The sequence below is a fragment of the Carlito syrichta genome, unplaced genomic scaffold (assembly GCF_000164805.1).
Source record: "Carlito syrichta isolate Samal-C Ts95f unplaced genomic scaffold, Tarsius_syrichta-2.0.1 Scaffold118752, whole genome shotgun sequence".
Classification (NCBI taxonomy): Eukaryota; Metazoa; Chordata; class Mammalia; order Primates; family Tarsiidae; genus Carlito; species Carlito syrichta.
Window position 1 is genome coordinate 39,552 of NW_007062848.1, and position 15,047 is coordinate 54,598.

The following is a 15,047-nucleotide window of genomic DNA, read 5'->3' on the forward strand; positions in this document are numbered from 1 at the left end:
ATGAGTGTTCTGGGACATGGGTTGCAGCTCAGCCTGTTCATCGGACAAGCCTGTGAGTGTGCCCCAAATAAAATTGGAGGCTGTTTCTTAAATACATGTCTCCACATGTTTAAGGGCTATTGTTTGTTTTCCTGTCCATAAAATTTTAAATGCATGTGTCTTTATTTTACAGAACATGCAGAGTATCTTTTAAGATTTCCGTTAGGGCAAAAACCGTATGTAGTAAATACCTCATCATAAGCCTACTAAAAATCAATAGCTCTGAATCTTTTAATAGAAGCCTCAGTTATTGTGTAATTTATCAGTTTTCATTTTATTATCTGCAAAGTCTTTTTTCAAAGTCCCACAGTTTTGTTATGGGCCGCTTGAGCCTTCCTTCCATTGTTCTTTTTGCCTTTCACTGGCTCCACACCTTTCCTGGGGAGTAGGCTGGATCTCCCAGTTGGGTGCAGGCTTCAGAAAGCAGCTGTTTACTTCCCACCCCCACCCCAGCTCTCCATTATTCAAGCATGATTGACTCCTTGCACTGAGGAGCAAAGGTATCTTCTTGGCTTCTGCCACAACTGTCATTTTCATGCTCTTCCACAAAGATACTGTTAACTAGGATATTTTTGTACCTGTGAGATCGATGAGTTTTTCAATCTTTTCCCATCTTTTTAAGGCTTATGAGTTCTAAACCTAATAACTGGGATCATGGAATTTTGAGTAGCCAAAAGTCCATCCCAATCTCACTTAACAAATTCTAACTGTAAGCATTTCTGCCTAGTATTTATATAGATAGATAGATAGATAAATGTCCCTTCAATGTGCTTCTGAGGACATTCGGGTTTTCTGTTTGTGTATGTGTGCACTGTGTGTGTATGTGTTCAAACAATGAAAATATATTGCTGTTTTCTTTACCTATTATATAATAGTGAAATATGCTAATTAATATTTTTAGTTAAATGCGAATTTGCATACCTTTTACTTGAATTTTTTAATGTTTTGATAACTAGTAATTTCAGGTGATGTCTGTATAATTTTTAATGTGCAGCTTTGTCTATCAAATGTGCATAAAAACTACTGATTAAACAGTGTCTTGAGGGCTTTAAAATGTGATTACGTCTATTTGAAATCACAGGCTTCTTGTCAGCATTCAAGTGATCATGGAAAACTCTAATATTCTGTAAAGTTGCTCTTTGTCTTTTACATCAGAGAGAAGAAAGAAATGTTTAATGCGATCATTAGATGAGTGTTTTCAAAGCTCCTTGTCTACTCCTTGGCTCTGTTGAAGTGAAGGAGGGGTTGAAACCAAGGAGGGGTGTAAGTGCATTTTAAACTTAAAAGACATAAAATTATGTCAAGCATTCCCCTCCCACCCCCACAAAAAGAACCACTAATGATGTTTACTTTATTCTTCCCGCGAAGTAATCCACATTCAAGCAGATATATAAGTGATGTATGGGTGATGTATGAAATACATATTTCTGAGCTTCCCCTGTTTCCCTCAGTAACATCTTGAAGATCTTTCCATATAAGCAGCAACCTCATTCTTTTTAATGGCTACATATCATTCAGTGGTATCAGTGTATACTTTACAATCGTTCCCAGGCTAACGGATGCTTAGATTGTTTTTGCCCTCTCGCCCTCTACAACCCTAGAAACTGAGGTTTTGAAAGTCTCTGTAAGCATTTCTCTGTCTTGCTCCATTCTGCCTCAGGTCCCTGTTCTTCAGGTAGCCTTGCAGGTTGTTGCAGTCACAAAATATTCTCATTGCAGCAAAAAGAAGAATCCAGTTAGCCAACTTTTAAGTTGGAAAAGTAAATTCCAGCAGCTACAGATATGATTGCAGCTACTCACTTGGGCAAATAGCAGGGAAGAAAGGAATTCATTTTGCCAGGGTGGTACTGCAAGGTCTGATTCTTGGGAAGAAAGAATTTCTGAATGTATCTTCTTTTTTTTTTTTTTCCTTGAGTTGGAGTGTCACTCTGTTACCCAGGCTGGAGTGCAGTGGCATGCTCACGGCCACCACAGCTTCGACCTATTGGGTTCAGGCGATCCTTCTGCCTCAGTCTTCCAAGTAGCTGGAACTACAGGTGTGCACCACCACACCCGGTTAATTTTTTGATTTGTTGTGGAGACGAGGTCTCACCAGGCTGCCCAGGCTGGTCTCAAACCCCTGAGCTCAGACAATCTTCTCACCTCGGCTTCCCAAAGTGCTGGGATTACAGGCTTGAGCCATCACACATGGTATCTTTTTTATAATAGGGTATGGCTATACTAGTGAATTTCCTTTCCTATGCATGAGATGTGCTTGGGACATGGAATGGCTTACTACTTGCCTAATTATGTGTGATTTTTGTACAACTCTCTTCACTTCTCTGAAATAAAGTTCCCTTATCTTTAAAATGGAAAAATAATACATACATTCACTTTTATTTTGGGGGGGCGTTGAATTAGGAAGAAGCATGCTTTTAAAAAAAATTTGCTTTGCCATTATAAAAATACTTATCATAGGAAATATGGAGAACATCCAAAGCTACAGAGAAAAAAATTAAAATCACTCATAAGCACTATTATGGACATCCACTGCTCATTTTGACAAAACTCCTTTTAAGAAAGTACGAAGTTAGGGAAGAAGGATGGAAAGAAGGAAAGAAAAAACGTGGAATTTTCATTTCATTTTCACTTAATACAAGCATTTTTCATGTTATTTAAAGCTCTTTATAAATGTTCAAATGGACTACATAACACCATACAGATGGATCATAATTTTTTTATATTCCCTTGTTGCTTAACATTTTGTCTAGGCTTTTCCGATAATAAGTAATGGAACATCCAAAAATCTTTGTCTACAAGTGGAATTATGGCAAAGGTTTTAAACATTCTAAGGCTTTTGAGAGCCAGATTTACCCTCTTGGTAGCTTTACATGAAAATATTGCATCACCTTCACTAAGTATTAAGTATTTGGGTTCATCATAATTTTATATTAATATTAAGTAATTTAATTGAGTTTATTAAACGATTATTTGTGCATTATTAATTCACTATAGGTAAATTATAATAATTGATGCAATTTTAAATTCTATTACTCTACAGTGTAATTTATATCACGCTCTAGAGTGATATAAAAAACTAGAAACTTAAATTCAATTATTTTACAATAGTTTTGTGCCTCAAAATAAAACTTGAATAAAATATATAAATAACTCAAGGGTGTAAAATAGAAAGTGAAAGCCCTCATCTCACAATTGTTACCAATATTAAACGTTTTGTTTTATATTCTTCCTGACATACATCTTTGATTTTTTGGCCCTTATATACATTACTACTTGAAAAATTATTTCTGATGAGTAGATCCCTAGAAGTAAAACTGCATTAAATGGATATGCGCTTTAAAAAGTACGATACATATTGCAAAATTTCCCCTCCCCTCTCTCCCCCCAAACCAATTTGCACCACACGAGCAATAGTCAAATGGATACCAAAAATAAAACATGTTCTCTGTTTACAAATCTGAAAATAGAGAAAAGGACCAGAAAGGAATTTAAAGTCGGAAGCCCGTCACCCAGAGTTGACATTCTTGATCATGTGGTGAATTTAATTTCAGCATGTAATTTCTATTATTTTAAAGTGTATGTAGATATAAATAGAGAAAAATAGTTCCTCCATGTAGGTAAAGCAGAAAATACGATGGCTCTATCAATAAGTGATTTCCTCGAGTTTTCAAACTGCAATTTAGCATTCTCATCTCCTTGGCAACCCTAGGCATTTTTACCGCCTTCGGTCTTCCAAGTGATTGATAGTGACAGCATCCAATAGACTCTCCTCATTTGCCGTTTCTAACCAATAGAATGGAAAATTGGGCTAGGGGCGTTTCCACCGATGCCCGGGAGGGCGGTGTCTGCCGTACACACCTGTTGCGTCATCAATGTGCGCCAAGGGCCCACTTGGCCCGCCTCGCTCAACCGAGAGGCTGCCTTGTTCCAGCAATGAGTTTTGCCAGGGCGGCGGCGACTCCCTCCCTGGGGAGGCTGTACACAGATGCCCGGAGGCCCCTCTCAGGTAAAGGGGCACGCGCGGTCTCAGTCCCGTGCTGGGCTGTTGAGCCGGGAATTTGTGTATGAGAGTTAAGTCGAAGAGGTCACGGTGGAGACGTTTTCATTACGTCACAGGCCTGCGACGGAGCGCGACTGCCCGTCCTAAACCTAAGCCGCTGGGACGGGGCGGAGCCTGTAGTCCGCCGCGAGAGTGACAAGCGGAAAGCATGTGGGTTTCGGCAGTGACGCTTGGTCAAGGTGGCCGAGTTAGGGAGCGACGTAACTGCACACCTGTGCCGTGACGTCACCGCAAGCGTGGTCGGCGTTCCGGGTGAAGACAGTTGGCGACACTGAAAGTTCAGTGTCCCGGGAGTGCTTTGTCGTCTTTGCCAGGGCCCTGCCTGGCAGAGCGTAGCCCGACGTCCATACTTCTGGGCGCTTATTAGAGATGCAGATTTTTGGCCTGGCGCAGTGGTTCACGCCTGTAATCTTAGCACTTTGGGGCCCAGGACGGGGGCCTCGCTTGTGGCCAGGAGTTTGAGACCAAGTTGGGCAACACAGCGAAGACTATTTTAAAAAAGAAAGAAAGAAACGTATTTTCTTGGATCCCACGCCAGACCTGTTTGGTCGGTATCTGTATTTTAAAAAGACTTTCAGATTATTTGTATGCACTGTAAACTTTGAGAGCCATCAGTGTAGTGTAGGGAGCATCGAGCGTGGAGTAGAGAGACAGACAGACACATGGTTTTGGAATCTGGGTCCGTCTGCTTTCCCCTTTTCATCTGAGCTGTCTCAGAAAATTGTTGAGAGACCTCAAAGTTCAATCACTCGTGCACCACCTTCAGGATTTTTGCTTTGTGGCAATGCCAGCTGAACTTTTGATTACAAAGTGTGTTTTCTTGTGTAATTATGTCTCATTTTAAAATTAAATACTTTTGTGGAAACTAAATCCTTATGGTAAATGGAAAACTGTACCACCTGCCCCAAATGGATGAGTAATCTTTAAAAAAAAAAAAGTTATGACAATGTATTAGATGCTGTTGCCTACCAAGGTTTGAACCCAAGACCATCTATCTTTCTTTGTGATAAAAAAGGAGATTAGCAAGTGTTAGGAAGGGTCAGGATATACCAACTGTAAACGGAGATGTCTTCCTTGATGAAATCAAAAGGATTGGAAGAGAATTTAAAAGAGTAACTCTTATTACATGGGTGTTATTTAGTGAATATCCATAAGCCACTTAAAGCCTTCCCATATGCCATTTAAAATTTCCTAGGTAACGTCGTCAGTATGTTTCACATTTTGGAAAGCAAAGATATAAAATGATGCATTTGAAAGCCTCTAGCAATGAGCCTTAATTTCATTTTAAAGTGTGTAACAATGCAGGCAAAACTCAGAGGGTTGTTGAATATGAATTGTAATGCTTCTCTTGTTGAGCATTATAGAATAAGAATCATTCATGTTTGTAAAGTTACTTTGCTTCTATCTCGTTTTATCCTCATAGCCCAGAGAAGTTCTAATATTGTATGTTTTACCTTAAAAAGGAAATGGCCTGGTGATTACCAATTTTGTATGGTAATATAGATCATTTTTCCTTAATGTTGATTCTGATTTGTCCAGGATTTTGTGTTGGGAAGGACATACATTTTCTGACTTTAAGATCATGTCCTTTCTGTGGCCTATCCCATTGCTTTACAGAGCACTACAGAGATTATGAAAAGATAAAATGGCAAATATTATGATACACAATTCCCACCTCAAGTTTATTTATTGGGTGCCTGAATCTGAAGAGTGATGCGGTGATAGGGAACAGTGTGGTGTGCTTTGAATACACACATAATCCTACCCGTTACCCATCAGAAGTCAGCTGTGACCCATCAAAAGTCAGCTGTGTTTGCACTTGTCCTAAATATTCAGCCTCTTGCTGTTTCTCAGTAGTTTTTTTTAAAAAACAAGTATTGAGTTGTCTCTACCATTCTTTCTCATTAGCATGTTTTTGTGTGGTAGTAACAAGTGAAAGAACAAACAAAAATTATTTTTAGAAATAGAGCCAGCTCAATTTTCATTACAGGACCCCATCTTTCTAGAATGAGATCAGTCTGATGGATGCACTAGACTTGGACTTGGAGGCAGAATCTTGCAGCAGGCTACCTTGATTTTGTCCAGTGTCTCAAATTGTTCTCATAAATCACACCCACAGACCACAGTGCCCCACTGTCTGATGGCACAGTTGTGAGTGGTACATTCCACTAGGCAGTACTTGGACTCCATCTAGTTCTTGGTATCTTGTTCCCAGACTCCATCATGTTTCTTGAGTTAAATATGCTCAGTGAGATTGAGCAGGTCATGCAGAGAAGTGGACCAAAGCTGAGTCACGATGCTTCTGAACCCCTTATTCATGCTCCTTTGTTTAACCATTCTTAAATGCCACCTGGCATTCAAAATCCCACCAGGTAGAAAAATTCAAATGCAGAACCACCTCACATTTTTCCAACCTACCTCATCACCTTGAGTCCAAAGCACTCACACCTTTTTAATGAAGAACCATGGATATATCCAAGGTGAATTTTTTCCACACATTTTCTGGCCTAAGTGAACAGAAGTATTCATAAAAGACACAGTAATCACAGCATAAGAGCCCTGAAACACATTTCAAAGTGATACCAGCTAACATTCAAACAACGATCTCTGGGTTTCTATTTCCATATCTGCAAAATGAGATGAATATGCATTACACACCTAAGTATACTACAAAACCCTCACAGGAAAATTTTTTTTTCAGATCTCATAAAGATCAGAGAATATAATTAAGATATTACAATGAGAAAAAAATATTTAAACTGAAATCTAATCTGTCCTGAAGAATTTATATCTGGAAGATGAGAGGAGTTCAGTTGAATTGATTTTGGATCATAGAGAGATGAAACCTAAGCTCTAAGGCTTGAGTCTCAAAATCATATCCCCACGGGCATGGTGTTTTAAGAGAACTTATGTCTGTGGCTCTTGACCTTGACTATGGAGAAGGTTTGTGTAGAGGGCTTTTTAAAAATATCAGTGCAGTGGAGGAGATGTCCCTTTCTGGAGATAATGGAGTAAGACACCATGTTTTTGAAAACTTCTACTGTATCACCCAGGCTGGGAAGAAGCGGGCCAGGATGATGGGTGACCTGGAGAACATGCCCGTTTGGAAGTAGCTGTCATGCTAACTGCCCAGTGAGAAGACAGGCTCAGCGTTTCCAGGTCTTCATACACTTAAAGTGAAGCCAGAAACCCAGATCTTTAGGTAAAATCCTCTGGGTTCTAACACTGCAGGCTAAGCAGAATACATTTATGGGCACATCTGCCCCATGGGAGCTCATTTGTGACCTTTGTCCTAAAGTGCCCCTTTCTTCTGTCTGTAAGAGCTCTCCATTTTATCTGACAGTAATGAAGAATAAACACTTGCATTTCAGCTTATGGAAGAAGAATCAGTGTCAGACTTTGCAGTTCAAGAATGACTTCAGATAATATCAATTGGGCAGCTGTGGATCGAATAATCCGAGTGGATCATGCAGGTGAATATGGAGCTGACCGCATCTACGCAGGGCAGATGGCTGTTCTGGGTCGGACAAGTGTTGGACCGGTCATTCAGGTGAATGCTGCTTTATCCCTCTCAGCCTGGTCTACCGAATGGGTGGATCCAAGGCCTTCAAGTAATGAACCACAGTGGGTCATGCATTCATTCCCAAGGGAGGTACTGTTTTCTCCAAGAGAGTAACAGCTGGTTCTCACAGACTGGGAGTGGGGGAGCAAAAAGCATGTTATCCTATTTACATAGAAAGCACAGATAGACGTCTTGCACTTGGACAGGTACACAGTATCTCTGTGATATTGAACTTCATGGAAGGGCAGGCAATCAGGAGAAGAAGGTTAAGAATCACTTTGTTAGATGAAGGTACCCTGTGCTGAGAGGTGGTAGTCCCACCCTGTGGAGTGCCAGCGGAGATACTGAATACCGAGAGGCACACAGGAGGGCCTGGACTTTGTGGTCACAAGGACCTGGGTTCATATCCTGGCTGTCTCCACCTCCCACCTGTGTGACCTTGGGGAATCACATGGCCTCTCCGGGTCCCCATTTCCATATCTACAAAATGGTCTTATCATGGCCTGGGTTAGGATAAGGCCCAAATGGGCTGGTGTAGAGCAACTGTTGTGTAATGGGTAAGTTAGTACGAGTTTAGTCGCCTGCTCTGAGTCTTAGGGCAAGTTACTTACATTCTTCTCTGTACCTTACATTCTTCATCTATATCCTGGAGATGATAATAGTTTATATCCACAGGGTACACTATTGAGTGAGTCGCCTGTGTAAAGCCATTGGACAGCACCATTCTTCCTTTTTCCTTTGATGTAAATGATACTAATTTTCTGTCAGTCTTGAAAGAAGTCACATGGTCACTAACATTCTGCCCTTCTGATTTTGAAATGAGTTAATTGTCTCATTCCTTTGTGTCATTTAATGACCCTTGTCATTTAATAGGCCCATTGTGTGTCTGAGGGGCTTCTCCTGGAACCATTACCCTTGGCATGCTTATCTGGAGCTGAGATAACAGGCTATGCCTTGGCTTGTTGACACTCTTCTCTCCATGCCAGAGTGTCCCTGTAGTCTTGTTTTCATTGGTGTTTTGAGGGTAACGAAGGAGACAGCAATTCCTGCTGTTTTTTCCACTTTTGTTTTGTGTCCCATTATCCCATGGACAGCCATGTCACCTCCTCATTGCATAGCAGGAGGCCTCTGTGGAATGCTTGCATGTATGTACTTTTACGTTTCTTGCAGAAAATGTGGGATCAAGAAAAGGACCATTTGAAAAAGTTCAGCGAGTTGATGGTCACCTTCAGGGTCCGGCCGACAGTTCTGATGCCCCTCTGGAATGTGCTGGGGTTTGCACTGGGTACGTGTCTGTGCAGAAGAGGTTATGCGAGCTTAGGGATCTGGGATGAGTAAATCGTTCAGGTACACTTTCACAGTTTTTGCTGTGTCCTCTTACGGAGTTTATTTCATTTCATATTTTTCTAAAGTTAAATTGACTACCTTTTTTTTTTACTTAAATTTATTTAAGATAGAATCTTAATATCAGTTCTTTTACAAATAGAAAGTGTAGTGAAAGTAAACACATCAGTGAGAAAAAGCTAGCATAATACAATTGTAGCAGATATTGTTCCCTGACAAAGATTCTAAGCCTAAATCTGTTCTCTCTTTCAGAAAGGGAGAAGAGTACATGGGTTAGCAGATCAAAGACATACTCACCCCAAATGCAGACTTTCTTATGGCCATAATCAGAAGGTTAAATGAGCACTGGAAAGAGAACTGCTTTCTTACTATATGATTCCAGGCTTTACACAGGGATCTGGTATCACTTAAAACATTGGTTCTCCACTGGGGCAAGTCTGCCCCCCAGAGGACATGTGGCAATATCTGACATTTTTGGTTGTCACACTTAGTTGGCACTACTGGCATTTGGTTGTCACACTTAGTTGGCACTACTGGCATCTAGTTGGTAGAGGTCAAAGACACTCTTAAATAAGTATCCTACAATGCGTGGGATAGCCCCCATCACAAACAGTGGCCCAGCCCCAAATGTCAATGGTGCTGAGGTCAAGAAACCCTGATCAGAAATTCTCTCTATTACCAGTGGTATTGCTCCCTTACTTTCCTCTCTGGGTTTAACAATTCCAGGGGCAGGGACTGCCTTGCTTGGGAAGAAAGGCGCAATGGCCTGCACGGTGGCAGTGGAAGAGAGCATAGCACATCACTACAACAACCAGATCAGGACACTGATGGAGGAGGACCCTGACAAGTATAAGGAGCTTCTCCAGGTATTTGGCTGTACTCTAGATGGGGGCTGCTCCAGGCCAGGAGAGCAGAAACGTACCTGGGTAAGGAGAAAAGATTTAAGAAAATGTTAGGGGTGAAGGGCTAAGGTATCTAGGTCCGCACCTCAGTTTGAAGGAGGCATCAAGATGCAAAGCCACCTGCCTGGTCACACGGCTCAGGCAGAGCTGGGACTAGAGCCCTTATCTCCATGAACCTTGTCCCTGGCTGTGTTCTCTCCACTTCCTTATCGTTGGTAGATTCTGAGCAAATGCTATGAGTGTGAACCCTGTGGATTAAATAAATGAACTAATAGATATTCTCAGATAATTTTCCACGGCAAATAAGGGAACTGTTTAATTTTTTAAAGTCTAAATTGGAGGCCGGCAAACTATGGCCTGTGGCCAACTGCTGGTTTCTGTAAATAAGGTTTTATTGGAACAGCCATGCCCATGTGTTTGCATATCTACAGCTCTTTTCTCAGCTGCAGTGACAGAGTTGAAGAGCTGGGACAGAGACTGTACAGCCTGCAAAGCTTAAAGTATTTGCAGGAAAAGCTGGCCTACCCCTCTTAGACTAGAATATGAGACTTTAGCCTCCAAAATAAGATGGAAGATCAGGAGAGTTGGAATGCTGACTTGCTTTGATTTCTCTTGAACCAGGTGATAAAGAAATTTCGGGATGAAGAGCTTGAGCACCATGATATAGGCCTCGACCACGATGCAGAATTGGTAGGGACCCACTGCTACTTGTGCTTTGGGGCACCTTATTTGGAAGGGTGAGGGGGCAGGAGATTTCTGTTTCCAGAAAAATCAATTTAAACTAACAACCAAGGAGAAGAAAACCAGTGACATTGCTTTGACAGAAAGCAAGGAAATGCATTGCCTCAGTCGGGGAGTCTCACTTCTCCCTTCACCCCTTGCTCCTGTCCCCAAGAACTTATTTTCCCTTTCCTGGGAGAAACCGCTTGATTTCACTATTTTGGCAGTAGTAGAGGCATTCCAATTTTTTGAATTGCTTTTTTCCAAATAAAAATAAATTGTTCCTCTGATCTTATTTCGGTATTCCAATTTTTTGAATCACTTTTTTCCAAATAAAAATAAATTTTTCCCCTGATCTTATTTCTTATCCAGAGAAGTCCAAACTCTTCCCTGCCAGCCCTGAATTTTACAACTAAAAATGAACATGTAACGGGTTCCTTTTGTTTTCTTGTTGTTTTTAACAGGCTCCAGCATATGCCATCCTGAAGAGTGTTATCCAAGCTGGGTGCAAAGCAGCAATATTTTTATCAGAAAGATATTAAAGTATGTTTATGTATCCCTGTCTTTAAAAGAGGATAGTAATTAAACAAGTGACATTTGCAGAGAAGGAAATGCAAAATTATCATGATGTGAATTTTGTTAATAAACTACAAAGGTTTTTTTTTTTTCATTACTAAAGCTCTCTGGTGTTGAGTTCTCTGTGTTGTCTTATCCCATAAGACTTACAGGCCACCAGCCTTATTAAAATTACAGCAAACAAAGCTGGTCCTTATTTGGTGTCAAAGTTCACTTTCCTAAAACATCAATGAATCACGAATAAAGTAACAGGAATCTTTAAAAGAAAAGAAAAAAAATTGAGTTTACTGGTCACGAAAGGTAATTTGATACATGAGGATATTTAAGAGTGGCCAAGCAAGACCACGAAGTCCATCACATAAGTCAAGGATTGTCCGTGATTCCGTTTTGAACTGTGGTGGTGTGGATGGAAGAGTGCCATGGTTGGAATGTTTGTGAACCTCCAACATGCATTTTTTGAAATCCTCACCCACAAAGTGATGGTGATGGAGGCTTTGGGAAGTGATAAGGTCATGGGAGGAGCCCTCTTGAATGGGGTCAGTGCCTTACGTTGCCCAGGCCCCAGAGAGATCCCTCACCCCTTCCACCACATGATGCTTCAAGGTGCCATCTATGAGGAAGCAGGCCCTCACCAGACACAATTGGCTGGCACCTGGATCTTGGACTTCTCAGCCCCAGAACTGAGAGCAAAAAATGTCCTTATAAACTGCCAGTCTATAGTGTGTTGTTATGGCAGTTTCCAGGGAGGGATGCTGCTTCCATCAAAGAATATACTAAGTTGCAGACTGTCTGTGAAGTTGAATTGTACTTATTTCCTCAGGGTCTGTCACCAAAATAATGAGCCAAAACTGATTTAAATGTTTATACTTTGATGAGATATTTTACAATTTGCTAATTTTCAAATAATTTATAAAAATTACCCTAGATCAGTGGCTCTCCTCTCCAGCTGCTCCTTAGAATGTCCTGTGGAGATTTAAAAGTTTTTTTCAGTTGTAGACCAAAAATTCTGACTTTATTAGGGTGAGGTTCAGGATCAAAATGGTTTCAAAAGCTCCCAGTGGTTCTGGTGTGAGTCGGGCCTGTGAACCCCTGAACTGGACTGTAAGCTGAGGAACCACCTCTCTCAGACATTTGCCTCCCACCAAGTGTCCAGCATCTATCTATTCACACCAGATGCCGCGGCAGGACTTGCCTCACAAGGTCTGACTGTGAAGGACAGTGGACACCAGGATGGTTTGGATTAATCCTCTACAGCTTCTCTTTTTCCTCAGCCAAGAGCAAATTTCGTTTTGTATGATTGAGTGATTATCTCCCAGTAATAGTTGTAAAAAATTAAATATGGGCAAGAAAAGGAGTAAAGATGGTTTTAGATGCCACACTCTTCTGCAGTGTAGTTCAGTATTGTTTACTAACAACTGAAAATTCTATCCAGTTGGCGCCGAGGTGTCTACACTATTTTATAAGTGTGCATTTTCTCTCTCTCCTATAGAAGAGCATGAGTTCCTGTACACAGTAGGTGCTCACTGAAAAGGAGGAAAATGAGAGGGAAGGAAGAAGGGAGGGAGGAAAGATGTTTTTAAAGCAGCTGCAAAACTGCTGCAAAAACAGCCCCCTTAGCTCTTCTTCCTCCTCGCAGATGTCTCCATGCCAGAGGGTCCTGGAGCACAGTTCTTGGACTTGTTCTAGTGTCCTGTGCTTTTCTTGGGTGTCTTGTTGTGGCTGATTCCTTCACATTTGTATCTCCCGCTCAGCCCTCTTATTTCCAAATATCCTACTGCCTACCTTAGATGTCGAAGAGACTTTTTTTCTTTTTGTTTATTTTAAATATGTGGGGTACTGTTCAGGGTTAGATATTCCAATGTTCATTATGCAGGTCCCTTGTTGATGAGGTGTGCCCCCTCCCCCCAGCAGTTTCCCACTCCTGCCAGAGGAGACTTTCCAAATCCACGTGTCCCAAGCAGGGTCCTCAGTTCCCCTCCTTCAAACCTGCTTCCCCATCACAGGGAGTGGCAGCTCCAGCCTTTGGGTGCTCAGACCGGAATCACTACATTCCCCATTGACTCGTGCCTCCAGCACACCTCCATCCCGTGACCAGGACATTCTATGGGCTCTACCAAAGTTTCTCTCTGCTCCACCTCTGCCATCAGGACCCAGCCACTCTCCTCTCTCACCTGAATGACTTCAGAAGCCTCCTGACCACTCTTCCTGCTTTACCCTGTCACCCCCAAATCAACCCAGCAATCAGAGTGGACCCATGAACCATAAGCTGGAGTGCATCACTGCGCAGCTCAGAGCTCCCCAGTGGCTTTTTCCAACTGACAACTGACCGTAAAAGTCCCTCAAATGGTTTGCAAGACTCCACATGACCTGGCCCTTGGATCCCTAACCCCCTTTCTAACTCTGCTCTAGCCACACCAGCCTCCTTGCCACCCCTCAGCAATGCCAGGCACACTTCTGCCAGGTGGTCTTTGTGATAGCTGCTCCATCTGCCTGGAATGCCGTCTCTCAGATGTCTGGGTGGTCAAATCCTTCACCAAATCCCAAGTTTTTACTCAAATATCGCCTTTCAAAGGAAGCCCACACTGAACACCTTTTCCAAAATTGAAAACCCTGCCCTGTACTACGCCTCCTCCCCTTGGTCTGCTCTGATTATTTTCCTCATAGCACTCACTACCTTTTAGTATATTATTTAATGTACTTGTTATGTTTCTCCCTGCCATACTGGAATGTAAGTTCTGAGGGCAAGGATCTTTTAGTTGCTGACACATAACAGATGCTCAATAAATAGTTGTTGATGGAATTGAATGAAGAAATAGGTCTCCTTTATTAGAAGTGGTTTCCAAATAACTAGTAATTTAGTCTTGTGTGCACCACAGCAAAATTAAATGAAAATTTACTGAAACGATATCATCAAGAAACCGAAGGAAGGCCATTCTCTGTGCTTCTTGCTGGTGATTTTAAAAATACAGACTGGTTGTCCACATGCAAATAAGTTTGAGCACCTGCTTCACAGTGCCAAAACTCTGAAACTGAGAAGAAAACATAAGGGTGAACTGTGTGATCTTGAATTAGGCAAGTTTCTTAGATATGACATCAAAAGCAGTAGCATAGAAGAAGAAAAAAGATAAATTGTCCTTCATCAAAAACTTGGGCTTGAAAAGACAATATCAAGAAAATGAAAAGACAACTCATAGAATGGGAGAAAATATTTGCAAATCATTTATCTGATAAAGGACTCGTATGTAAAATATATAAAGACAATATGCTCAACAATAAAAAAGACAGCCCCCAAAATAGGCCAGGGACCTGAATAGAGATTTCTCCAAAGAAGATATACAAGTAGCCTATAATAAGCATATTAAAAGGTGCTCAACATTAACCATCAGGGAAAAACCACAAGATACCACACCCACTAGGATGACTGTAATCAAAAATGTGGAAAACAAACCAAGCTGGGTGGCTCAGCCTGTAATCCCAGCACTTTGAGAGGCTGAGGTGAATGGATTGGCTGAGCCCACAGGTTTGAGACCAGCCTGGGCAACATGGTGAGACCTCGTCTCTACAATAAATAAAAAATTAGCCAGGCTTGGTAGCACACACCTATAGTTCCAGCTACTTGGAAGGCTGAGGTGGAAGGATTACCAGAGCCCAACAGGTCGATGCTGGGGTGGCCGAGAGTGTGCCACTGCACTCCAGTCTGGGAGATGGAGTGAGACTCCAACTCAAAAAAAAAATCCAGCTACTTGGAAGGCTGAGGCAGAAGGATCGTCGGAGCCCAGCAGGTCGAGGCTGCAGTGGCCGGGAGCGGCCACTGCACTCCAATCTGGGCGACAGTGAGACTCCC

General features: G+C 41.7%; 1 protein-coding gene across 1 annotated transcript; it reads left to right on the plus strand.

The window, feature by feature from the left end:
• Nucleotides 1–3,939: 3,939 nt before the first annotated feature.
• Nucleotides 3,940–11,300, plus strand: COQ7 (coenzyme Q7, hydroxylase). Its single transcript, XM_008047941.1, has 6 exons — nt 3,940–4,045; nt 7,471–7,649; nt 8,832–8,946; nt 9,732–9,871; nt 10,529–10,597; nt 11,092–11,300. The coding sequence occupies exons 1-6, from the start codon at nt 3,973–3,975 to the stop codon at nt 11,167–11,169; spliced, it is 654 nt and encodes a 217-aa protein (XP_008046132.1). The 5' UTR covers nt 3,940–3,972; the 3' UTR covers nt 11,170–11,300.
• Nucleotides 11,301–15,047: the final 3,747 nt, after the last annotated feature.